This window comes from Doryrhamphus excisus, linkage group LG11, assembly GCF_037039965.1.
Source record: "Doryrhamphus excisus strain RoL-2023G ecotype Guam linkage group LG11, RoL_Dexc_Guam_v1.1, whole genome shotgun sequence".
Classification (NCBI taxonomy): Eukaryota; Metazoa; Chordata; class Actinopteri; order Syngnathiformes; family Syngnathidae; genus Doryrhamphus; species Doryrhamphus excisus.
In genome coordinates this window covers 11,466,132-11,491,413 of record NC_136367.1, presented here as the reverse complement: position 1 = coordinate 11,491,413, position 25,282 = coordinate 11,466,132, and the positions used below count along the sequence as shown (strand labels likewise).

Genomic DNA, 25,282 nt, shown 5'->3' with positions numbered 1-25,282 from the left:
TCTTCAAAGACAGCTAACCCATCCCTCGGTGCCCCAGGTCGGTAGGGTGTGGCTAAATTGGTAATGGTAATGGTTTAATTTCATTTGAACATGCATCAGATTACAATTGAGTGCATCCCATAATCAGTTCCCAGTTCCACATGTCCAAAAGGAGTAGGAAGAAGCAAAGCTTATTAAATCCTACCCCTCCATCTGGTACTTTTACAATCAGTAACAAATTAAAAAATTACAAAAACAAAAAAAAAAAATTTGTTCAACAAAGTACAAAAAACAAAACAAAAAACAATAAATTACATTTGTTCACTTCCTGCTTTCCTAATATATTTTTTTAATTAACTTTTATTTAAAAAAAAAATAACTTTTAATTTTCTGTCACGTACCAAAGTAGGAGGTGATATTGCGCGCAAGAGCAAGCAGGCCTTGGGTCAGACCTCACTTCCTCACATCACTCACTTCCTAGCTCTCAGGGATTGAAATGCTGCTACACAGAAACGCTTGACTGCTATTAGTGGCTGCTATTGGAGCGTCACCGTGTTCTATGGTAATGGTAATGGTAATGGTTTTATTTCATTTGAACATGCATCAGATTACAATTGAGTGCATCCCATAATCAGTTCCCAGTTCCACATGTCCAAAAGGAGTAGGAAGAAGCAAAGCTTATTAAATCCTACCCCTCCATCTGGTACTTTTACAATCACTAACTGTTACATTTGTTCACTTCCTGCTTTCCATAATACAGTTTAAGGTTTTTTTTTTATGATGTACCTCGTACCGAAGTAGGAGGTGATATGAGCATCCAATGCCATAATGGGTACCATAGTAAGTGTCAATATAGTGATATATATAGCACATCATGACTGGTTCAAGACTCTTCATCCTTGTATTTAGCAAACATCAACTGCTTGTATTGTTTCTTGAATTGGCTCATCGTTGTGCATTGTTTGATTTCCTTACTCAATCCATTCCATAGTTTGATTCCACATACTGAAATGCTATGGCTAGCATAATGTAGTCCTAGCATAGAAGTGTTTCAAATGTACTTCTTCCCTGAGATCATATTTCTCCTCTCTTGTAGAGAAGTATTGGATGACAATTCTCTTTTGTTCCGTAAATTTGCAGCATTTGTGTGTGTTTTTGGCACTTTTTTTTGCATTTGTCTTTGATCCTGAAGCATTGCCGTGATTGTAGCATTTTTAATTCCCGTAGCATATATTTTATAGTGTCCATATTTGGACGTTGCCGCGCATTTTGCCCATGATGTCGGCCACCAAACGCAACACTGGCAGGAGAAGATGGTAAGAAAAAGCGAAGGGAAGAAAGCAAAGGTGAAGAATGAAGGCTGATAAAGCCATCAAAAGTCCTGCACGAGGCCTCCAGAACTCAGCAGCTCATCGGCTGGCTTACTGTTCAAAGCGGATGTTTCTCAGGTCTCCATTATTGATTCTGATGATACAGTCGCTCTCCTGGAAAAGGCCTTGCTGCTGGGCCTTGCCTCCGTGCTCCAGACGCTTGACCAACAAGCCAAGAGTCCTGAAAGGTCCAAAAGCTCAAAGTCAACACAATAGACGATACATTGAGAGCTCAGTATGGCTGTTTTAGGGTGGCTGTTTCCATCAACCAGTAAAAACCGAAGAGTACCAATAAGCTCAACTGGACTGGACTGTATTTGGATTTGTGTTGTTATAAATGAGGCAATAGTCAGGACTCTAACTCGACTCTTCCACGCCTTCTCTGAGCACATAGGTGTATTTCTGGCAGGCGGGTTGAGGTCTGCCCATCATGGCGTGACAACTTCAAGCACCTGAGCCGCCACGCTTGTCGTAATCCAGTGTGGCAAACTGGCTTAGGGGTCTGTGCACAAGGTGCCGGTGGCACCTGAAAGGGCACGTTGTGGATTATAGAGCCAGACCCAAAACAGGAACTCAAACTCAAAGTGCCTCAAAAATGTGTGTGTGCCACCTGAGTAAATTGAGTAGATTGTACAGTTTAACGCTCAGCCTGCTCAGGCGTCTAATTCAATACAAATGAGAATGTGATTACAGTGAGGGCGGCAAAGTTCGTGGGGGGGGGGGGGGGGGGGGGGGCAGTTCACAAACATTCCCACTGATTGGATTTGAGTGGGAACACAATGTGATTTGCTGCGAAGGGCCTACTCCTCTGATTAAAGCTTAATCTTGGAGTAATGCCTGCCCACACATTTTGCCAATAAAGGAAAAGTGCATTACAAATGTGCTTTTAGGGCGATTGAGTCAGCCGGGGAAAAAAATGCGATACAATCTTGACTTCCAATGAAGTATAAGAACCACTTTTGTATCGTCACAGATCTTATTTCCCTGGAAAAAAAAAACAGACCAAGAAAAGGGGGCCTCTCGTCAGCTCTGCTCCCAAGTGCTCCTCCACTCGGACTCTGGCCTCTTTGGGAATATTCAAACCAGATGTGAAATTCCTCTAATGCCTTCCCAGCCTTGTTCCAGCTGTGCTTGTGCGCTCCTGACAGTGTGTGTGTGTGTGTGTGTGTTGCCGAGAATACGTGACAGGAGCCTCAGAGAAATATGACGGTCACCTGCAGGCCTCAAACCGCCATGATTGATCACAGTAAACTGGCAAATGGCTTCATGATGCAGGCGAGTGTTTAAGCATCATCAAGCAGCAACACACGGCTGCTACTAAAAGGGTACGTTGTGAACCCTTAAAGACTTCTTTTCTCCAGAAATAAAAACCCATTTGTCAAGCAGGCAGGCAATTATCCTCTTAGAAAATGCAAAAAAGCAACATCGTTATCGTTTTAAAAGCAGCAACCTCCCTTCTGGACGAGATATTTTTACCTGCGGTCCCTGCCACTGAAAGGCACCACGTGGATTCCCAAGGGCCCGCCATCGTTTGTCACCTCCACCACTTTGACTATGTCTCTGGGACGCCGGAAAGGGGTGGACCAGGTGGAGATGGGGTGGGGGACACCAAATAGAAAATGAGGAAACGTGATGACAAGAATAATGAATAAAACCAACAAAAGGCATACATGAGAAACAGAAAGAGAAAATTAGAAAGTGTTGACACCAAAATGAGAAAACCAAATCAAATGTGAGGAAAACTTAATAAAACTTACAGGAAGCTGGTTGAAAAACGGCTGAAAATAATAACATTCCCTGGAGCTAATTTCAAGTCCTGAGTATTTCTTCTAGCTAAACTCCGGATATGATGTCATGTTTATACTTATGTCACATAAAGTAGCTTCAATCATAAACATATATTTAAAGCAAACTCATTTAGAGAAAACATATTAATTCCAACACTTCGCGTCAATGCGGTGATGCACACTTGGTGGACAAAAGTCTCAGGAAAATAAAACTTAATTCTACATCTTATCAAGACATTTCATAATAGCATAATTGTACGCTTCCATATCTCGTGGTAGCACCTTTCTGTTGCCAGTGCACATAGCCACGTCCATACAGGTGTGTTTTATTCCAAAAGTGACAGAATTCTGCGGCCCATGAACAAAAATTACCCTATATAACTCACCCATTAAAGGCTATTTTTATACAATTTAACATGAACCTGAATTTAGTTAGATGCATATTTTGGAGGAATTTGAACACACGGTAAAGTAATTTGTTTTAGGCGTACTAAAATAAGAAATTAAGAGAGACTGTTGAGGGCTGGGACCAAACTCGCACTCCAAAACTCTAAAAGTTAGCAGCTGTACCATTACACAACCAGGAAGTGACAGGCGAGTGGGTAAATTCTGCCAATTTATTCTCCTTATACTGCTGTGTGCTGTCAATCATTGTGGCAACGAGTATCGGGTCAGATTACTCCTTTCTTTTTTCCCTTCTGTCCAGCCTTGGTGCTCTGTGTGTCATTAGCGCATCTGCAAAAAATGCACCAATTTGAGCGGGAGGGGGGCACATACACAATATCACCTATAGAGATACTATACTATAAGTCTTGTACAAAGTCTTCCTCCACATACATTTTTGTAGCCGTCCTAATATTTTTGTCCGTATAGTGTATCGTGAAGGAGTCAAAACAAGCTTGTAGCGTAAGATGCACATTTGTTTGTAGTTGAGTGCTTCAGCGCGAATAATCCAGCCTCGCAAGCTCAGAAACAATAACTATGATTAGTTTGGGAAAAATGGGCCCCGTGTTGACAAGTTGGAGGCGTGAGAAGCCAAAGTCGAGCAGTAATAATAACAATAGCATACCTGCATATCAAAGTGGAAGCGTGCAGCAGAGGAACATAAGACACACTAGTTAATAACAGCAGCCGAGTGGACGAGTGTGTGGGAGCTGCACCCACTCAAGTGACAGGAACGGGGGGTTGAAAATGACTTTTTACAAAACAACACAGGAGCTTTCTGGTGTTGTGTTACACTTTCCTCCAATGTTTAATACGGTTGATGGTAAAATAATGGCTGCTGTGCTGAGCAAGTGCACGGTGACATTGTAGACAGGAGAGCTTGAGGGTTGAAGGACTTACTCTAGAGACCTCGCGGCGGTGTGGTCCACCATGCTGGAGTCGACACGGCCAAGCGGCTCGATACGTCCATTTTCCTGCTGCTGTCTCGCATCTTCCTCCTGGAGACGGACATAGAATCTAAGTTAGTGTACAATAAAAAAATAACACTTTTTAGTGCTGGTCTTGTACTGATTGACACATTGAAGCTCAGTTTGACTTATACTAAAAATAAACATACTTGGTGCGCACTTTGGTTCTGAAATAGCACAAATATTCCCAATAAAATTGCTGTCTGCTGGTTTCAATACGGGGCTGCACGGTGGGCTAGTGGTTAGCGCGCAGACCTCACAGCTAGGAGACCCGAGTTCAATTCCACTTTCGGCCATCTCTGTGTGGAGTTTGCATGTTCTCCCCGTTGCATGCGTGGGTTTTCTCCGGGTACTCCGGTTTCCTCCCACATTCCAAAAACATGCTAGGTTAATTGGCCACTCCAAATTGTCAAGATGGAAGATGTCAACAACATTTCCATCCAATTGGTGTTCATTTCCAGATCAAAGCATTTGTTTGTTGAAATACCACATAAATAACATAACATAAATAACATCCATTTTAATCGGTTTCTAACCTGGACCCACCAGGTCGAGCAGACAGGAGGAGGTCTTCCACAAGTGTAAAAATACATGGCCTTCAATTTTGCATGGCCTTTGTTCTGCGCTTGTATTAACCATGGGCGCTCATGTTCATGTCTGACTGAGGTGTGAAGCTCAGTGTCATGACCTGAAAGCCTACATGCACACACACACACACACACACACACACACACACACACACATACACTCAGCCAGGGCAGTCCGAGTCGAGAGCAGAAGATAAAGTAGTAGTCATTAAAATTTCAGGGCGACACCCAAGAGGAGAGCGAGTGGTCGGACACCTCATCAGTATGAAAATGAGTCTTCTGTTACCGAGGTGGCCGTACGGTTGCCATGACACCCGGTGCCCACCGGAGCTGGGCAGCCTTTGAAAGGGCTGTCATCTTCTTGTTAAAAGTCCTCTCCGCCTGTTCAGACTGCTGTTGATCACACTCCATGACAAAATGACAAGTGGAGCCATCTTCAGCGGAAGCAAGGATGACCGACATGTTCACTTCCTGTCTGAGCGTTGTGTTAGTTTGCCAGATGAATAGTTTTTCACGTAGATGCTACAATAATAATATTGCTGTAGCTTGGTTATTATACAAGTCAGTTATGGAAACGGAACACTGTTGCCATTTTTTTGCAAGCGCTATAGCGTCAAAATAGGTATTTCCCATACTGTCCGTTGTTAGCTAGCTCATATTAACTTGGTTTCTCGTGCTAGAATGCACCGAAAAGGGAAGTAAATTTGTTCATGTTTCACAGAGGGATTGTGAATTATGGCTACAATTCCAAAAAAGTGTAGTTCCCCTTTAAATCCAGTAAGAAAACACTGCACATGTAACAGTTCAGCACTGAAACCTAGCCCTGCAAACATGGCGAGCCAATAAAATCTTACCATAAATCATACACAAGTTTTTGAAATGAGAACTTAAGAAAAGGTATTTACAGATTCTTAACAGAAACCAAAAGTTTCCCACTTTGTCTCTTCCTTTCTACACGGTTCAATAATTGATGGCGCTCCTCTTCTGTGGATTACAGCTGCAACATGTACGTACTTTGAAGTTTGTGATGGCATTCCCACACATCTCAAGAGGGATTTTCCCAATTTGCTGACGGATGTAGGTCTTCAGGCCCTCAATGGTCTGTCAATGGGTTGTTGCAGTATACACTCTCCTTCAGGTATCCCCACAGGAAGTAGTCTGTGGGAGCACTTTGAGCCATGAGCGCTATGTGGAAATGATGATGAGGAAATTCATTCCAGCTCAGAGAAAACAGGCAGTCAACATGAATACCGCCATTGACCAAGAGGATGATGCACCTACGCATTGCTCAAATGTTTCACTGGATTTCCTCAACGGGTACTTTCCTCATCTCATGACGTACGGATAAACCATTACCTGCCCACTCTCCTGATCTGACAGCCTTTAGACCACGGGTCTCAAACTCAATTTACCTGGGGGCCACTGGAGCTAGGGTCTGGGCGAGACTGGGCCGCATCAGGTTTTCAAAAAAAAAAAACGCATTTATTAAAAACAGAAAAATGAATGAACTTTGCTTTGGTTCCGATTTTCTACAAGAAGAGCTCTGATAAAACATTCCACTGTTCTCAAATATCTTACTTTTTATTTTTCTGCACAAAATAAGATGAAAAATAAATAAACAAATCAAGAATAAAGAAAATCAATCAATCAGTAATAAATAAATAAATGTAATAATAATAAAACAGCAAATAATAAAAACTTAAGAAACCACATATAGTTGGTGGGTAGACAAATTATTTTTTTCAGATTAAAATGAACAAAGCATTATTAGAGCCCTGTAGACATGACAAAACACGACTATAGTCACATTTATACTCTTTTTATTTACAACATATTGCGCAACTGCAGGGTCTTGAGACACATGCTAACTCGCAAACTAGAGAGCTAGCGACCTAAACGGTAGCCTTCAAGTTATTTCCTTTAAACTTAAATAGCCAAAAACTTACCACTTCCACACAGATAGGGAGGATAACTATTAACATGAACATTAATCAAAGGTAATAATTTTTTCTGGGTACATGATACCATACAGCATCCAGATCAAACTTGCGCGGACCGCACTAACATTAAACTTTCATATCAAGGCGGGGGCCTCAAACTAGTGTCCTGCGGGCTGCGTGTTTGAGACCCCTGATTTAGACTCTCTATTAGAGCAATTCATGGCTGAGCAGTGTGCCGAGAACATGTTTACAATGCAATGATTCTGGATTCTGCTTACCATCATGGAGACCAAAACCATATAGGGAAGAACACAGATGCTGAGTTGATTGTCCAATTCAGTTCTTATATATATTATAAGAATATATATATATATATATGTATATATATATATATAAATATATATAAATATTATTATCAGGGGTGAAACGATTCCTCGACCATGTCAAGGACCTCAATTAAAAACAAAAAACAAAAACGCTTTAGTCACCCACGCAGAGAAGATTGAAGAGGGAGCGAAAATGAGAAGGCAACGAAAAAAGTACAACAAATTTTAAAAACAGCCAGAAAAGTCACAATATTATGGGAATAAAGTCAAAATATTATGAGAAGAAAATTTACTTGGATTATTTAAAAATAAAGTTGAGGTAATTAGAAAATTAAAAAAAAATCTAACATTATAAAGCTAAAAATCTGTTTTTTTCTTGCAATATAAAGTATATAACATCTCATCATAGCGACATTTCTTGGTTTACTACAGTGCCCCTTCTAGCCTTTCATTTTTTTTAAAATATGTGACACTCTTTCGAAAAAATGTAACACCCGTAATACTCGCCTCAAAATAGGATGGAAATAAATAGCAAAAAAAATAGAAAGCTATGTTTTTTTCCCTTCTTACAGCAACCATACTCCAACTTCTTTAACCACCAAACCCTTCCACTGTATGTGTTCCACTCTCACGGCTTAAAAGAGGAATACAAATAAGAGAATCAGAAACATGCCAGTATTTATCAGGCCAAAAGGAAGTAAGACACGGTGGGGGGTTTCAACTAAAAGAAAGAGCAAATGAGACGGCCTTTCATCACAGCACGTGCCGACGTGTCACAAACGCTTTCTATTCAATGTAATTCATCACCAAGGACCTGGCTGCTGCATTCTGACAGTGGCAACCCAGCGGCATGTACGAGTATGTACGTATGTGGACGCAAGACAATACGGGGAAATGGGAGCCAAAGATGGCAAAGACGTTTACACAATTAATGGTAATGGTTTTATTTCATTTGAACATGCATCAGATTACAATTGAGTGCATCCCATAATCAGTTCCCAGTTCCACATGTCCAAAAGGAGTAGGAAGAAGCAAAGCTTATTAAATCCTACCCCTCCATCTGGTACTTTTACAATCACTAACTGTTACATTTGTTAATACAGTTTAAGGTTTTTTGTTTTTTTTTATAATGTACCTGGTACTGAAGTACTCGGTGATATGAGCATCCAATGCCATAATGGGTACCATAGTAAGTGTCAATATAGTGATATATATAGCACATCATGACTGGTTCAAGACTCTTCATCCTTGTATTTAGCAAACATCAACTGCTTGTATTGTTTCTTGAATTGGCTCATCGTTGTGCATTGTTTGATTTCCTTACTCAATCCATTCCATAGTTTGATTCCACATACTGAAATGCTATGGCTAGCATAACGTAGTCCTAGCATAGAAGTGTTTCAAATGTACTTCTTCCCTGAGATCATATTTCTCCTCTCTTGTAGAGAAGTATTGGATGACATTTTTAGCTCATTGCTTATTTTTAGCCTTATGCATTATTTTAGCTGTTTGAAGATGAACTATATCAGCAAGTTGAAGTATTTTTCATTTTAGAAATAAGGAGTTAGTATTATGAATTATCCTTACTGACTTTTTTTGCAGTACATTTAGCGAGTGAAGATTGCTTTTATAGTTATTAGCCCATATTTCCACACAATAAGTAAGATATGGTAGAACCAGAGAGCAATAAAGAGTGTGGAGTGATTTCTGATTGAGAACAAGTTTTGCTTTGTTCAATTACACATAATAAAAGAGTTGGGAAAGTTGAAAATTCACGCAACTGAATGCTGGTTTCATGGGGCAGGAGACCATTTCCACAGTCATAACAGAAAACAATTAGAAGAAAAAAAACTATGTTGTCTTCCCCTCAAACAAACATTAGCGGTAAATGGACCTGATGATGCCGATTTGATTGACAGTTACCCAATCATCTGACCCCAGCAGCAGACAAATCAGAAAGCAATGGCTACACTTTGCCGACCGCAGCATTAAGACTTCTCCTCCTTCCCGTCGCAGAGAAGAGGCAGATTTTAATAATTCATAGAGGTGCTTCAAGAAGGTGGGCAGGTATGAGGATCATGATGTTTTCCTCATGAGTCATTGTTTGTTTCCTGGGTGGAGATGGAGAGGCGGGCGGCACTGTAGCCCCGGGGCTCATTAAAGATTAATAGAAGAATCCACTGGGGTCTGTCCTCTCTATCTCCCAGACTAAATAAAGTGCTGTGTGTGTGTGTGTGTGTGTGTGTTTGTGTGTGATTCTGCACTTTAATGAAGTGCTGCCCAGTCCAAGTTCCTGGCACTGTGACCGCACTGACCCATATAAATGGTCGTGGATGCATGTGGCGTCATGCACGGAGATCAAGTTTGTTGATTTGGAGACAATCTCACCAGGACGCTTCAATGGGTGCTAAGCCAAGTTCATCATTTTATAAGGCTAATTAATAGATGATTTGAAAAGCCATGTAAAAAATCTGTTAACTACCTTCAGAGAGCAGCACAAACTGGGTCTAACAAGGACAGAAAAACGCTGCACAACTGTGCAAGAAGACAAATATCTGAGAGTGTGTAGTTTAAGACAAAGACGCCTCACAGGTCGTCACCTGGCAGCTGCACTGAATAGTAGCCGTCAAACACCAGTGTCAGTATCAACAGTGAAGCGGCCACTTCAGGACTTCAGACTTCATGGCAGGATTGCCAAGAAAAAGCCACATCTCAGACTGGACAAAAACATTTCCAAGTCATCCCAAACTTTGGAGCGGTACTGAATGCTTAAATTATTTTCTCAATTTGAAATTATTGAACACAAGAAAAGCACTTTGTTGTGAAGTACTCGTACACTGAACATTTAACACAGCAGAACAGAGCTCAGAAGCAACATTCAGACAGAAATATCAAGTGGTGTGGTTTTCTTTCATGTATAAACACAACCTTTAACGCATTGAGACCAGGGGTTGGGAACCTATGCTTGGGAGCCAGTCGTCATCATAGTGTCGAACACATCTGCGCTACAGAAGGCAGCGGATGTGGCTGGAGGGACTCGATGTTGCGATGTTGTTTGGTCTAGAGCAGGGGTCTCAAACATGCGGCCCAAATGTGGCCCGCAGGACACTAGTTTGAGGCCCCCGCCTTGATATGAGAGTTTAATGTTAGTGTGGCCCGCGCAAGTTTGATATGGATGCTGTATGGTATCATGTACCCAGAAAAAAATATTACGTTTGTTTAATGTTCATGTTAAAGGTTAAATAACTGTTAATAGTTATCCTCCCTATCCGTGTGGAAGTGGTAAGTTTTTGGCTATTTAAGTTTAAAGGAAATAACTTGAAGGCTACCATTTAGCTCGCTAGCTCTCTACTTTGCGAGTTAGCATGTGTCTCAAGACGCTGCAGTTGCGCAATATGTTGTAAATAAAAAGAGTATAAATGTGACTATAGTCGTGTTTTGTCATGTCTACAGGGCTCTAATAATGCTTTGTTCATTTTAATCTGAAAAAAATAATTTGTCTACCCACCAACTATATGTGGTTTCTTAAGTTTGTATTATTTGCCGTTTTATTATTATTATTATTATTATATTTATTTATTACTGATTGATTGATTTTCTTTATTCTTGATTTGTTTATTTTTCATCTTATTTTGTGCAGAAAAATAAAAATTAAGATATTTGAGAACAGTGGAATGTTTTATCAGAGCTTTTATTGTAGAAAAGCACTGAAAAAAATTGTATATTTTTCTGTTTTTAATAAATGTGTTTTTTTTTTTTTGTTTTTTTTTTTGAAAAACCTGATTGAAACCTGGTTGAAAAACCCAGCCTTGCCCAGACCCTAGCTCCAGTGGCCCCTGGTCTAGAGAGAGTGCCACTGAGGAAAAGACAGGAAACAGAACTGGAGGTAGCTGAAATGAGGATGCTGAGGAATTGGGAGTGACCAGGATAGATAGGATCAGAAACGAGTACATCAGAAGGACATTACATGTTAGAGGAATTGGAGATAAAGTCAGAGGGGCCAGAAGTCAGAGAGGCCAGACTGATATGGTTTGGACATGTGCAGAGGAGAGATAGTGATCATATGACCTATCCAGGTCATTCAGATGGGAGAATTATTATATTCTAAAACTGCTGTCTTGTATTTAGTTTTATTTTTTTAAAGACAACTATTATATGGCTCTCACAAAAATATGTAGCTTTCACGTCTCTCTTCGCCAAAAAGGTTCCAGACCCTTGAATTAGACAAAAAAGCAACCAAGAAATTGACATCATCTGACACACTTTGTCTTTTGAAGAAACTCTGCCATTATAAATAACATGGTGTTGACGTTGCAGAGCACCATTTGTCACATCTGACATTTGATGAATACTTGCATCATGAAGTGTTTTCAATTACACACCAGGCCCTCCCACTTGCACACAAACACACACGCACACACACACACACACATTAATTCACTTTTCCTTGAAGACACTTTGGTAATAAGATCCAGACGTGCTGACGGCATCATCAATAAGTCACATTGACAGCTTGTCATGGTGCCGCAGTGTTGATGTTTAGAGTGATTACTTCATGCTGGTGTCTACTTTGGGAGACATACATCATCCATACTTGTGTGTAATTATGTCCATGATACAAACAGAAGGTGATAGTGAAGTGACATCTTCTTAATCAACAGTTCGATTCCAATATAAGTTTAGGCGGGATGGTTTCCTGTTGAGTTTTTCCATTTATCGTCTACCTCTTATCTGACGTCAGGTTGCATGGTGGGCAGCAGCCCAGACTTCCCTCTCCCCGGCCACTTCGTCCAGCTCCTCCTGGCGGATCCCGAGAAATTCCCAGGACAGTTGAGAGACAGTCTCTCCAACGTGTCCCGGTCTTCCCAGAGGCCGCCTAGCGGTCAGATGTGCCCTGAACACCTCCCGAGGGAGGCGTACGGGCACCCTGAGCAGATTCCCAAGCCACCTGATTGGACTCCTCTCAACGTGGAGGAGCAGCGGTTCTACTCCGCTTTTCTCCCGGATGACAGTGCTTCTCATCTTCTCTCTAAGAGAGAGCCCAGCCACCCAAAACTCATTTCGGCCGCTCGTGACCACAGGTGAGAGTATGAATGTAGATCAAGCGGCAAATTGAGAGCTTTCAGCCCAGCTCCCTCATTCGTGAACAAGACGTTGAGGTACTTAAACTCCTCCACTTGGGGAAGAATCTCATTCCCAACCCAGAGATGGCACATGACACTTTTCCAGGCGAGAACCATGGACTCTGTGGTGCTGATTCTCATACCAGTCGCTTCGCACTCAAACTGATCAGTTAAGGAACTGTACCAGTGAGAGTTGAATGTCACGGCTCGATGAAGCCAACAGGACCACATCCGCTGCAAAAAGCACAGATCCAACCCTGTACATTTAAACTGGTCATACAGGGAACGCACGGCCCATAATATGGTACCCCATATTCCTGGAGTACTCCTCACAGAATTCCTCAAGGAGCACGGTAGAACGCCTTCTCCAAGTCACCTTTAACAACAACAACAACAAAGATGAGGAAAAAACTAAACGGCTCCCAATTGGCTCCCAACGACACGAGCCAGCTCCTGTGATTCATTTCAAAAAGCCGGCTCTTTGAGTCGATTCGTTTGGGTTCACAAATGCAGAATCAGCCACTTGCAACAAGTGTTTGAAGGTAATAGTTTGCAAGAACCATCTACTAAGTAACCTAATGAATGCACAACTCTTGCATTTAGGATTTACAAGCGTTTACTATGAAAAATAAAATCCAAAATCAAAAATGTATGAAGTGTAGTGTAGTGTAATTTTGTTCTATTTTATCTATGTTCTGTACTGCTTCTACATTGTTGTGAATTTTATTTCATATTGTTGAATTTATTAATTATTTATTAGCATATAATTATAATTATTATAATCATTGTTACATATAATAATTATTATAATAATGAGAATATGAGAATAATAATAATTATTATAATTAATTATAATTAATTATTCACGCATTCATTCATTTTCTACCACTTTTAATTATTGTAATTATAATAATTATTATTATTATTATATTATTATCAGTAGTAGTATTATAGTAATTATAATAATTATTATAATTAGTGTCATTATTATTATTATTAGATGCTAATAATATGCTAATAACATAATAATTATACTAATTGTAATAATTATAATTATTATTATATGCTAATAATATGCCAATAATAATAATAATAATAATGTCCACAGGTCCACTCGACCAAGACCAGACCAAGCCTTGCCGTACACTCAGGTCCAAAGCTTTAACCCCGAGGTGGATCTAGCGTGTGTGCGAGGAGCAATACGATCCAGGAAATGAATAAAGTGTGCTCAACTGCTTTACATATGTAGTCCATATGGACGCTTGTCTACGTTACCAAAAGTGGCCCAAGCCAGCAGACGTAAAGTAAACCATAATAAACACGCATGGATTTTGATGCTTTTTTAAGGCTTTTGGGTTGACATTATTTGACATCCACTGTTTGAGTGATTTCCTGGGGAAAAATAAATAAATGAGGCTCTGAATTGACTTCAGCCTAGCAACAGTAACATTCTTTATTCATTCCTTTTATTCTCCGTCCTTCTTAAAAAGCTAAACAGGTGGATGTTTTTTTTTAAGGGACACCATCTGCCGTGGAGTGGATGGTGTGTGTTTCAAGTCTAATTAGATTTATGCTGCAGTTATTGCAGCCCGTGTGTGTTTGTGGTGGCAGGTTGCACCCTGAGGTGGAGGATGCCACAGGGGGAAGTGTGCTCCCTCAAGAGGAGGAGGAGGAGGAGGAGGGTGTCTTTCATCAACCCTGTGTCTCCATGCCAGACCTGACTCTCACAGCTGGAAAGAGGGAGGCTCCTGGCGGTGCTTCGTCACATCAAAACCAGAACATCAAAGATGACGAGGAGCCAAGAGGAGTTACTGCTAACTTTTTCCAGTGACAACTTTACAAAAAATAACATTCGATATCACGTACGGTGTTCAACACCGCTTTATCTCCATGACACACGCGGCTTCCTGACAGTGTGACGACTAAATAATTATAGAAGAAGAAAGAATATATCGGGTTATTCTCTTTTTTTGCACACATCTGCAAACATAAACACACAGCTGCAGTAGTCATCTCTAGAGCCGTTCACGCCGAGTTTGATTTCCAGTAAGGCTCTACAGCAGCACCTACTGGTCATACACACATACACCCCCCCCCACATGAGGTCACTTTCCTCTGATATGCACATACAGAATCATGTGCATACCCACCTGCATGTGTTATATGGCAGTGATTTTCAACCACTGTGCCGCGGCACACTAGTGTACCTTGAGAAACCGTCAGGTGTGCCGTGAGGAATTATCCAATATCACTTTTTATAATTAACATTTATTAATCATCATTTGCAAATATTATGTCAATAGCCATTATGTCAATAGTATACATGGACCCAAATATTCCAATTCACTTTGGTTTATTTGCTCAAACGGAAAGAATTGAACAGGGATGGAATATTCCTTTAACCAATCCGATTGAGGTATCTTGTACCCGCTCAAACGGAAAGTTGTCAGGGTGCCTTCTTCTTCCTGGTGTTTTTCTTCTTCTGTTGTTTATTGGCGGTTGGCAAGCAGCTTTGGTGTGCATTAGCGCCATCTGTGGAACAGAATCTAAACCCTTCTATACGCCATTCACAAGTCCACTTTTATTAAAAAAGAAAATATATATCTATATAAAACATGTCCTGAGTTTAATTATAAAATATTAGCAAGATTGAATTTGACCTTTTCCTGTTTAAATTGATCCCGGGTGCGTTCTTTCAGCGCATGCTCAGATATGACGTAACACGCAGATCCAGACATTCTTAGGTTTTAAAAATGGAGGCCAGCAATCGGCACTGGACTAAGCAAAGTTTGTTTTTGATTCAAACTAAATTTCAAGACTGGACAGACGAAAAACTGGCAATACGGAGTTATTCCAACAAGTGAAAGAAAAACTTGGGGAAGCCGGTATCACGTGATGTTGATGTTTACGTTTTACTGGGCATGCCCTATTGACTATTCTGGTTGATTTTCACGGCGCATGTAGACAAGAGATTGGAATATTCCTTTCCATGGATACCATTGTTTCCCGAAAGGTCATTGGGAGAGAGAAAAAGTGGTGATGTAAAAACGTGGCTACTGTGGAGTGTCTGTGGTGTAAAGACTGGCAGAGCAATGTAATATTGGTCCGTGTGGCAACACCTACCTTGTTCCTCCCATAGACTTATTGATGCACGTGTGAGGTCATGGTGACATTTTGGAACATTTTTGGTTAGTGGTGTGCCACAAGATTTTTCCAATGTAAAAAACGTGCCGTGGCTCAAAAAAGGTTGAAAAACACTGTTATATGGAAGTAATCAATTCACACACACAGTCCAAAACATGAACGTGCACAACATGTATGCCAACTCCAGTTGTGATTTATGAGAGCTCAGCTGGGTGAGATTTAGCCTGCTAAAGCTGCACCTGAGGGACACACACACACACACACACACACGCATGCATACACTCACAGGCTTGTTAGACAGAAGTGTGTGCTGACAAGGACACACAATTCACTCTGGAGCCATTTCTGGCATGTGGAAACGTGTGCATAGGTGATGAATGTGGAGCGTGTGGAGCCAAATCTTGCACATTGCCACTGAAAGAGCCCCCCGCCTTGTATCCCATCACAGGTGTGTGCGTGTAGCTGGCCTTCGGTGTGTCTTTCTAACAACATCCCCAGTGAGTTGCGTGCCCCCCCTCCCCTCTCGGCCCCGCCATGACAGATAACCAGGTCCCTCCCTAATAGCCGAGGACACACAGCAACATTGCGCACACACACTGAGGCCAATCAGGTGGCTACACACTGACAGGTGCACACACACAAAGAGCAAAAGATGAAAACCACCATGAGGTTTCAGAAGAATGAAACATCCAATCATATAACCAGCAGGTGATTTCTCCTTTAATTACTTTCCCTCCATTCATAATCTTACAACTCAATTTTTCGTAATGCAGTCAGCAATAAACTGCTAGTAAGGTCATGCATAGTATTACGTAGAGGTTACATGAAGTTGTTATCGTGAGTGTATAATCTATACCAGCTGAATATATGAACACATAAAGCACATTGAGTCAGCGGCAGGCAATGCAGACGCTTTCTTTCCTCCTTGCCTCCACTGAAGGCTCACTGTTGCCATGGTGACCTGCTAACTGTTCAACATCTTTCAACGCTAATTGTACAGGAGACCATTGAGGCTGCTTTTTAATACCAGCTGACGCTCAAATTTTAAAGTGTTTTTTTTAATCCATGCGTGTCAACTTCCACATGTTCAAGATCAGATAAACAAGAAATAGTCCAGTAACATTGGAGCACACGACCACAGGGTATCCCGCCAGGCATCTTCCATTTGTCTCTGACACCGTAATAGGACTATATGAGGCGCAGATAGCTGCATAGACTATAATTTTTTATGACTGACTGAATCCACACAGAATATTGTGTTCTAGGGATATATACTGTATACATGATATATACCAAAAGAAAGGTTATACTCTCATCTTTCATCAGAACAAAAAATTTTTTTTTTGTTTTCCGTTCTAATCAGCAGCAGAAAACATTCTCAGCAAAAAACGGGGAGGAAAACAGCTTTTTGTGAAAAAATACAATTCAACACAAATTTAGCAATATGTATTCATACCAAAATATATCAACTATGCCACAACATAAACACAAAAAAATGTTGTTTTAAACAACAATTTAGTTATGACCATTAACTATTTACAATTTCCAATGACTTTTATTATGCAGATGCTTTTGAACTTAGGAAGGGGACAAACACCTTTTCACAACCCTGTATATGAATATGCTCGATATTCATTCATTCATTCATTTTCTACCACTTATCCTCATGAGGGTGGGGGTATGCTGGAGCCTATCCCAGCTGTCTTGGGGCGAGAGGCGGGGTACAACCTGGACTGGTGGCCAGCCAATCACAGGGCACATATGAAGAGCTTGCAACCAAAAGGCGCTAAATCCAATTTTCACTAAGTTGCATGTTTTTCATGAGTTTAATAGACCTCTGTCATGTGTATCCAAATCACATATTTTGGTCTTGAAATCATTTGAAAAAATATGAAAAAAAGTGATATGAAATGTATGCTTTCAACCAAAAGGCGCTATTTCCATTTCAGATTTCAACCAAAAGGAGCTAAATCCCTTTCCTTATTCTTTATTCTGATTGGCCCAAGTTTCCCATCTATTGATAATCTGACCAATCAGAGAGAAGAATACAATTGGCACTGTACATACAGAAAGCCAGTATCAGTGCGCATCCTGTTTTGTTTGTGTACATTTTGATCGAATACGAAGTCGCAAAAATACTGCAATTTATACAATCCTAGTGCAGTTTTACCATGAATGAGCTAGCTGATATAACAAATAACCCAAGGAAAAGACAGAAGAATGAAGGAGAATGGAAGAAAAACAAGGCTAAAAGGAGATCAAATAGCGGTGAAGGTAAGTTGACATTTTGTGTTTGATTCAGTCCCATATGTGCCATTTGGTGTTAGGGAATTGATGTGCATGTGGCTCTTTACAATGTAAAGAGTTTGTAATGAGATGATTTTTGTCACTTTCACCTTAATGGTGCAGTCAAATATGAGCACTGCTTTTAATAAAATTTTTATTATTGTCTGCAAATTGTTATTTTTCATGTGTCTCTACTGCAGCCTACAGGTTGAATGCACCTGCAATGTATGACATGTCTTGTACCATTGTCTTGTATAATTGGGTATGTTGAGTTGTGTTAAAGCTGATCATCATGGAATGTGGATGATGTTAATGTGTGCTATAATATCTTAACAAAATTTTATCAGTAACAGTGTACTAGTGGTAGGTTATAACATTTTGTTTCTGTAATGTGTGAAGGTGAACGAGTACATGTGTGTGTGTGTGTGTGTGTGGGGGGGGGGGGGGTGTATTGTATGTTGAGAATGGCTTCTGTGTTGTAACTATTTTATTAGCATAGCACATTAAAGCACCTTACATTCTTTTACAACAATGCCATTGAAGAAGTTAAAGGTGACTTCAAATTTATTTTAGCCAAAAGGCGCTAAATCCATAATTTCAGCCAAAAGGCGCTAAATCCGGAAAAAAAAAATATTTAAAAATATATATAAAATACATGGTGTGTGCAGGATTTTTATAGCATGCATTTTTATGACCTACATTGATAGCTCTTTCATTTGCAATATAGACTTGATGACCAAATAGATTGATATGTGCGTAATTAAAAATCATTGATTTTCTCGAAATCAGTCAAAATGGATTTAGCGCCTTTTGGTTGCAAGCTCTTCATATAGACAAACAACCATTCACACTCACATTCATACCTATGGACAATTTGGAGTGGCCAATTAACCTAGCATGTTTTTGGAATGTGGGAGGAAACCGGAGTACCCGGAGAAAACCCACGCATGCACGGGGAGAACATGCAAACTCCACACAAAGATGCCTGAGCGGGGAATGAAACACGGGTCTCGTAGCTGTGTGGCCTGAATGCAAACCACTCGTCCTATGTGCAACCAGGATGACAAAAACCCCCAAAATACAGCAACTTTGTACTTGTTCTTCAATGATTAGAAAATCACATTAAATCAAGATACATGTGCTAGTCACTAAAAATGTGTTTAATGTTTAATTTGATGGCCGAGGGTGAAATTGAACTCAGGTGTCCTAGGTGTGAAGATGTGATTACTGTCCTACCTGTTCCTGTCTCTCTAGCCAGCGGTCCACCATGGGGTGATTGGCGCTAAGAGACGAGCGGGCCGTCTCCCTCTGAAACTCTCTCTGATTGGCCCATGTTCCCGCATCCCGTGGCAGACTGCGGTACGTGTCCAAACCCTTAGCCTGCAGGAGAACCAAACATAACAGTATTCCAGACCAGTGGCGTTTAAAGGGATGGTGTGTCACTCTTACCTTCCTCTCCAGGCTGCTCGAGCCAGAGGAGTGGCGAGCTTTTAAGAAGCCGGCAGTGGTGGACCACCGGGTCGGGTTCTTCCTTGATGGTGGCTCTTCTGCTTGGACCCGCGGCTCGGTGGCGCTGAACGGCCCTTTGATGCTCAACAATGCGGGGTCACTGCTGCGGCGTACATGCAGGGGCATGTCTGAGGAAAAGTCAACATATTTTTATTTGTAGAAGACAAATTGTGCATTTGTAGAAGACATGCTTCAGTTGATTTAATCCATCATTTGTAAAAAAGTGAGTAAAAACAACATTAATTCATTGATTCATTTTCTACCGCTTTTTCCTCACGAGGGTCGTGGGGGTGCTGGAGCCTATCCCAGCCAGTAAAAACAACATAAAAAGCAAAAATATTTCGTCAAAACTGAGTCCGTTTCTAAATGAATGTATAGGAAACACTGAAGAAGAAGAACAAAGGAAGACCATACTGCTCAATTTGCAAACCGGCATTACAGTCAACCCTCGTTTATCACAATTCATTGGTTTCAGACCCGACAGTGATAAGTGAATTTCCGCCATGTAGGATCCCTTAATTACAAATGGAATATTTCCATAGAAAACTTGTTAGCCATGACTCACAACAGTCACTGCTCACCATGCTAACACTCGGGAATGACTGACGTAACACGTCACTTCCCAGGCCACACATCGTTTTTAACTACATGATCTACGCTGCTATTCTATGTTGATATTTACATGGTTGCTTTTTAGTTTTCGGTTACACGCCTGTTTAGTAAAAACCTCGCCACATTTCGTTGTGCCCAGTGCACATAACGTGGGTAAGTGGTCTTTGTTAGAATGACTAAAGACTACTAAGGACAATGAAACAAATGTTGGAAGTGGCTGATGCCAACATCCTTTCAGCAACTCTGCTGCTTGATTAAGTCAATTAATCAGTGTGATTCCACTGCGGGGGATTTATCAGTAACAAGGCGGCGGTTGGAGTTCGCTCAAAAGTGTGGGAACAACAACAACGTGAGGGAGGAAGAGCCCGTCCATTAAAACTAATCACTCTGTTTAAAAGTTGCTCTGCGTGGGAAGGTCCAACCAACATGGCTGCAAATGGAAGCTAGCGCCTTAATAAAAGCTTATGACCTTTGGGACTCGGTTATGGCGGATTGGTTCCGGTGGACCACACATGGGAGATGATGGAAAAAGTGTATTGCTGGCAGAACGACGCCAAGTGTCAGGCTCCCAGATTCCTCTCCAGTAAGTTTGTGTGTTTGTGTCAATATTTGACTGCTAAGGTCAGCCAGTCCATGTGAACTGTTATCTTTGAGTGTCTGCTCTTTACTTTATGATCGCTGCACATAAACCACTGAGGATTCTTATAAATGTGAGTGCCAAAAGATTAAAATGTGTAAATTGTGTGGGTGTGCAGGGTCCCTCGGAGCGTGGGACCGGCGGTGTGGGGTGGGGGAAAGCGCAATGGGAGCTGTGCTCACAGCTTAGCACCATCACCTCTATCTGCGACTACTAGCTGGGGCGCAAATGAATACAGTGCAGCCATACTTTTTGGGGGAGTTTCATTCCACGTCATTCATTCATTCACTTATTCATGCATTCATTCAACCGAGGCAAGTGGGTTTGCAGTTCTTTGGAGGTACAGCGCAAATCGTTGGGTTTTGATATCATGACTAAAGCACATGAAGCACATAAAGCACATATATTTTTTTAAATATCGATATATTGCCCAGCTGTAATAAAGTCTCCTTAAATAATAGAGTGAAGAAACAGATCCAGGATGTCCCCTATTTTTTTCCCATTTTATTTACCTTATTATAACATTTAATACTTTAACAGAGAATTGTGAGGTAGCTTGAGCAATCAAGTAAGAAATAAAATAGATTATTTGGACTTTAGTGCAACAGTAAACATTACATAAAATGTAATATAAAATCAAACAGCACCTCAGTTTAAAATACCCAGCAGGCATTCCTTAAACATTCCTTCATTTTCTACCGCTTATCCTCACGAGTGTCGCTGGGTAGCCTATCCCAGCTGTCTTCAGACGAGAGGTGGGGTACACCCTGGACTGGTGGCCAGCCAATCACAGGGCACATATAGACAAACAACCATTCACACTCACATTCATACCTATGGACAATTTGGAGTGGCCAATTAACCTAGCATGTTTTTGGAATGTGGGAGGAAACTGGAAAAAAAACACGCATGCACAGGGAGAACATGCAAACTCCACACAGAGATGGCCGAGGGTGGGGAAAGACAAAATAAGAAGCAAAAAAGTTACCACTTCCACACAAAATAGGAGAACTCATTAATTCATTCATTTTCTACCGCTTATCCTGACGAGGGTCGCGGGGGTGCTGGAGCCTATTCCAGCTGTCTTTGGGCAAGAGGCGGGGTACACCCTGGACTGGTGGCCAGCCAATCACAGGGCACATATAGACAAACAACCATTCACACTCACATTCATACCTATGGACAATTTGGAGTGGCCAATTAACCTAGCATGTTTTTGGAATGTGGGAGGAAACCGGAGTACCCGGAGAAAACCCACGCATGCACGGGGAGAACATGCAAACTCCACACAGAGATGCCTGAGCGGGGAATGAAACCTGGGTCTCGTAGCTGTGTGGCCTGAATGCTAACCACTATGTGCAACCAGGGTGACAAAAACGCCCAAAATACTGCAACTTAGTATTTGTTCTTCAATGATTAGAAAATGACATTAAATCAAGATACATGTGCTAGTCACTAAAAATGTGTTTAATGTTTAATTTAATGGCCGAGGGTGGAATTGAACTCTGGTCTCCTAGCTGTGAGGCCTGTGCGCTAACCACTCGGCCTGTACTATATTATTCATCCCATAATTCTTGACATGTAAACAAATAAGAAAATAAAAGTATCTTATCAAACACTGGCAGAGCTTTCTCTGTGAAATAACATATCGGGGTTCCAAGTGCTCCTTTTGCGCACGAAACCACAATGGCAGGTTACTCATTTCCCTGAGGGAATCCCAAAGGGATTAATAAGGTATTCTGTCTGTCATTGTGTAACCTTGACTGTGACACCCTGCTCGAGCCCGATTTCCGATCGGATCCATTTGTCACGGTGCCACAACAGCTTAACAACTTCCTTCACTGCCAGTGTTTGGTTTAACTACAAAAAAGAGCAACCACTTCCATGCTGGAGCACTTTTATCACAACTTACTGGTGCGCAGTGCGGACGGCGTAACCTCGATCTCGCTGGCTGCCTGATAGGGCTGAAAGGCCGATGCTCCGCTGCCAGCGCTGAGGTCGGCGGCAAACAGGTCGGGGCTCTGCGTACCCGTGGAGCTGGCGCTGGTGCCGTCTCCGCCATGGTGGGGTTCTTGTTCGTCATACACCGCGATCAGCTGCAGAGAGAAGACAATAAGTTACACTTCTATGCTAGGACTACGTTATGCTAGCCATAGCATTTCAGTATGTGGAATCAAACTATGGAATGGATTGAGTAAGGAAATCAAACAATGCACAACGATGAGCCCATTCAAGAAACAATACAAGCAGTTGATGTTTGCTAAATACAAGGATGAAGAGTCTTGAACCAGTCATGATGTGCTATATATATCACTATATTGACACTTACTATGGTACCCATTATGGCATTGGATGCTCATATCACCTCCTACTTCAGTATGAGGTACATTATTTAAAAATTTTATTATGGAAAAGCAGGAAGTGAACAAATGTAACAGTTAGTGATTGTAAAAGTACCAGATGGAGGGGTGGGATTTAATAAGCTTTGCTTCTTCCTACTCCTTTTGGACATGTGGAACTGGGAACTGATTATGGGATGCACTCAATTGTAATCTGATGCATGTTTAAATGAAATTAAACCATTACCATTACCAATACTAGCAAGGTTTCCCTGTGTCTGCAATATTGTTATCATGACAGGTCATTTTTTATGACTCATTTATTAATTGACGTATTACCTTTTTCAACAACCAGCAAAATACAAACCAAGAACATTGCAAAAGTAATACTTTAATAGTAATGGCTGAGTAATGCTGAGTCTAAAATGCTCAGCCTCCTTTTGTTACCTGACCTATTCAGTTCAATAGGTAGAGAAACTACAACATTTTGTACTATTCGACATACATAACTAAATCAAATTTGATGCCAGTATGAATACACGGTAAATGAATTGTTCAATAATTTAGGTTTATGTCTACGCATGTAAATATTGAATACACTGCATTAGAAAAACTCATCTCTTCTGATAGTAGTCCAATATTTAACAGTTTTTATTGATCGTAATTAAATAATATTGAATAACTGGTTTCACTGGTTACATTGAACTACTTTAACACCTTTGACTACATTGCCATGATGTTATTCATCCAGGCCCTACGTATATCTTTTTGTCCTGTTGGCTGGTCTACATACTTATTAATTAGCCCTTTAACTCGCTTTTTGCAAATGCATCATGGCCAATTATGTCATCACCCCGAACCCACCAACAAAACAAATGGATTACAGTCCCGTGGGGAACAATAATACACACACAAAGTCCAAATCACACTACTAAAATATTTGTTTACTCCATTTCCAGCACATTAAAAGGTCCACATTGCATGAACACTTTTATAGCATGCTGAACAAGCTCCCTTGTTATGGAACATACATCAAGATCCATTCTCCTCATTACCATCTTAAGAACTGTGCACACACACCTTCACGTGCGCACACACCCACACTTCAAATTACAGTTCATGTCGGCTCAAGCTGGATGTAATGAGGCTAATAACGGGTCCAGTGTGTGTGTGTGTGTGTGTGTGTGTACATTATATAAACTGTAGGCGTGCTCTGATGAGCTTTTACCGCATTAAGTAGCTGAGTAAAGGCCAGCACCCTCTCACCCCCTTTTGTACACATACACAATACATATGCTAATTAGTCTAATCAGTAAGGTTATAATGAGTCATGTTACGATATGATCATATCTGAAGGTTTACCATCCGAGCTTAAAAACGTAAACACTTAAGCAAAATAAGAAAACATCAGTAACAGCATGCACCAGCATCAGAAGCAAAGCTGCCTCATCCAAATATGTGGTCCCAACCTTTCCCCTTTTTGCAACACAACCTTTCCCCAACAGCAGCTGCCAGGAAGCCCAAGGCCAGTGACATGCGGGTGAGCACATCTTATTGTTTGTCTAATTTCTTTCAACATGTGGCGCAACGGAGGTCATTGGAGACTTGTTTTGTAATGCCAAATGACAAAATGATGAAGCAAATATGGACGTCCCTTGTCGTCTTGCTCTTCCTCTACATTTGGGGTGTTTCCACTGAGGATTGCATACAGAAGAAGAGATATGAGGGGCAGGAGGTTTTGATGCATTTAGTATATTAAAAGACACTGAAAGCGATCCGTTGTAGGTGAATGTACCGTGATAGCAGCAGTTAAATGTTTCTAAAACAGGCCGGATGTTGGACGTTGGATCTAGCAACACCAATAAAGGTTCCGGCGGCCTTGAAATACGTGTTGCAGGTGAAAAAACACAGATCTTGAGCTATTAGGTTAGTTGTGGGAGAAAAATACAACCCCTAGGGGTGCCCAGATTCAATATTGATATGGGATCTAAGGCCAATATCAGTGAAAAACGAGTTTCCGGGTATATAAGCCTGCACTTAAAATCTTTGGTATTGGCACTCTGATACAGGCAATCGATTCCAGACTCCGCCCCAAGCATGTCTATCCAGAAATGATCACAACAACAGCGTATGCCAACGTGCTTAGCAAGGAGTAGGGGTGATGTTGGCATATCGGAAAAAGACGTTGCAGCTGAGTGCAAAACTTGTCATACAAAAGTTTCCTGTGGTGT

The 25,282-nt window shown here is 41.1% G+C and overlaps 1 protein-coding gene across 10 annotated transcripts in view; it reads right to left on the bottom strand.

Annotated features, from left to right (window-relative positions):
- The window catches only part of pard3ab (par-3 family cell polarity regulator alpha, b), a 179,690-nt gene that overhangs the window by 95,835 nt on the left and 58,573 nt on the right, over positions 1 to 25,282 (bottom strand). For 8 of the 10 annotated variants that reach the window (XR_013629454.1, XR_013629455.1, XM_058080481.2 and 5 more), the window contains exons 3-8: positions 22,625 to 22,808; positions 19,404 to 19,591; positions 19,191 to 19,334; positions 4,481 to 4,578; positions 2,826 to 2,909; positions 1,405 to 1,530 (exon numbers count right to left, since the gene is read on the bottom strand). Coding sequence is in view for 8 of the 10 variants with exons in the window: in XM_058080481.2 (XP_057936464.2) it covers positions 1,405 to 1,530; positions 2,826 to 2,909; positions 4,481 to 4,578; positions 19,191 to 19,334; positions 19,404 to 19,591; positions 22,625 to 22,808 (824 nt within the window). In the remaining 2 variants the exon portion in view is untranslated. The remainder of the gene's footprint in view (positions 1 to 1,404; positions 1,531 to 2,825; positions 2,910 to 4,480; positions 4,579 to 19,190; positions 19,335 to 19,403; positions 19,592 to 22,624; positions 22,809 to 25,282) is intronic. The other 2 variants (XM_058080505.2, XM_058080519.2) reach the window with 2 other exon arrangements.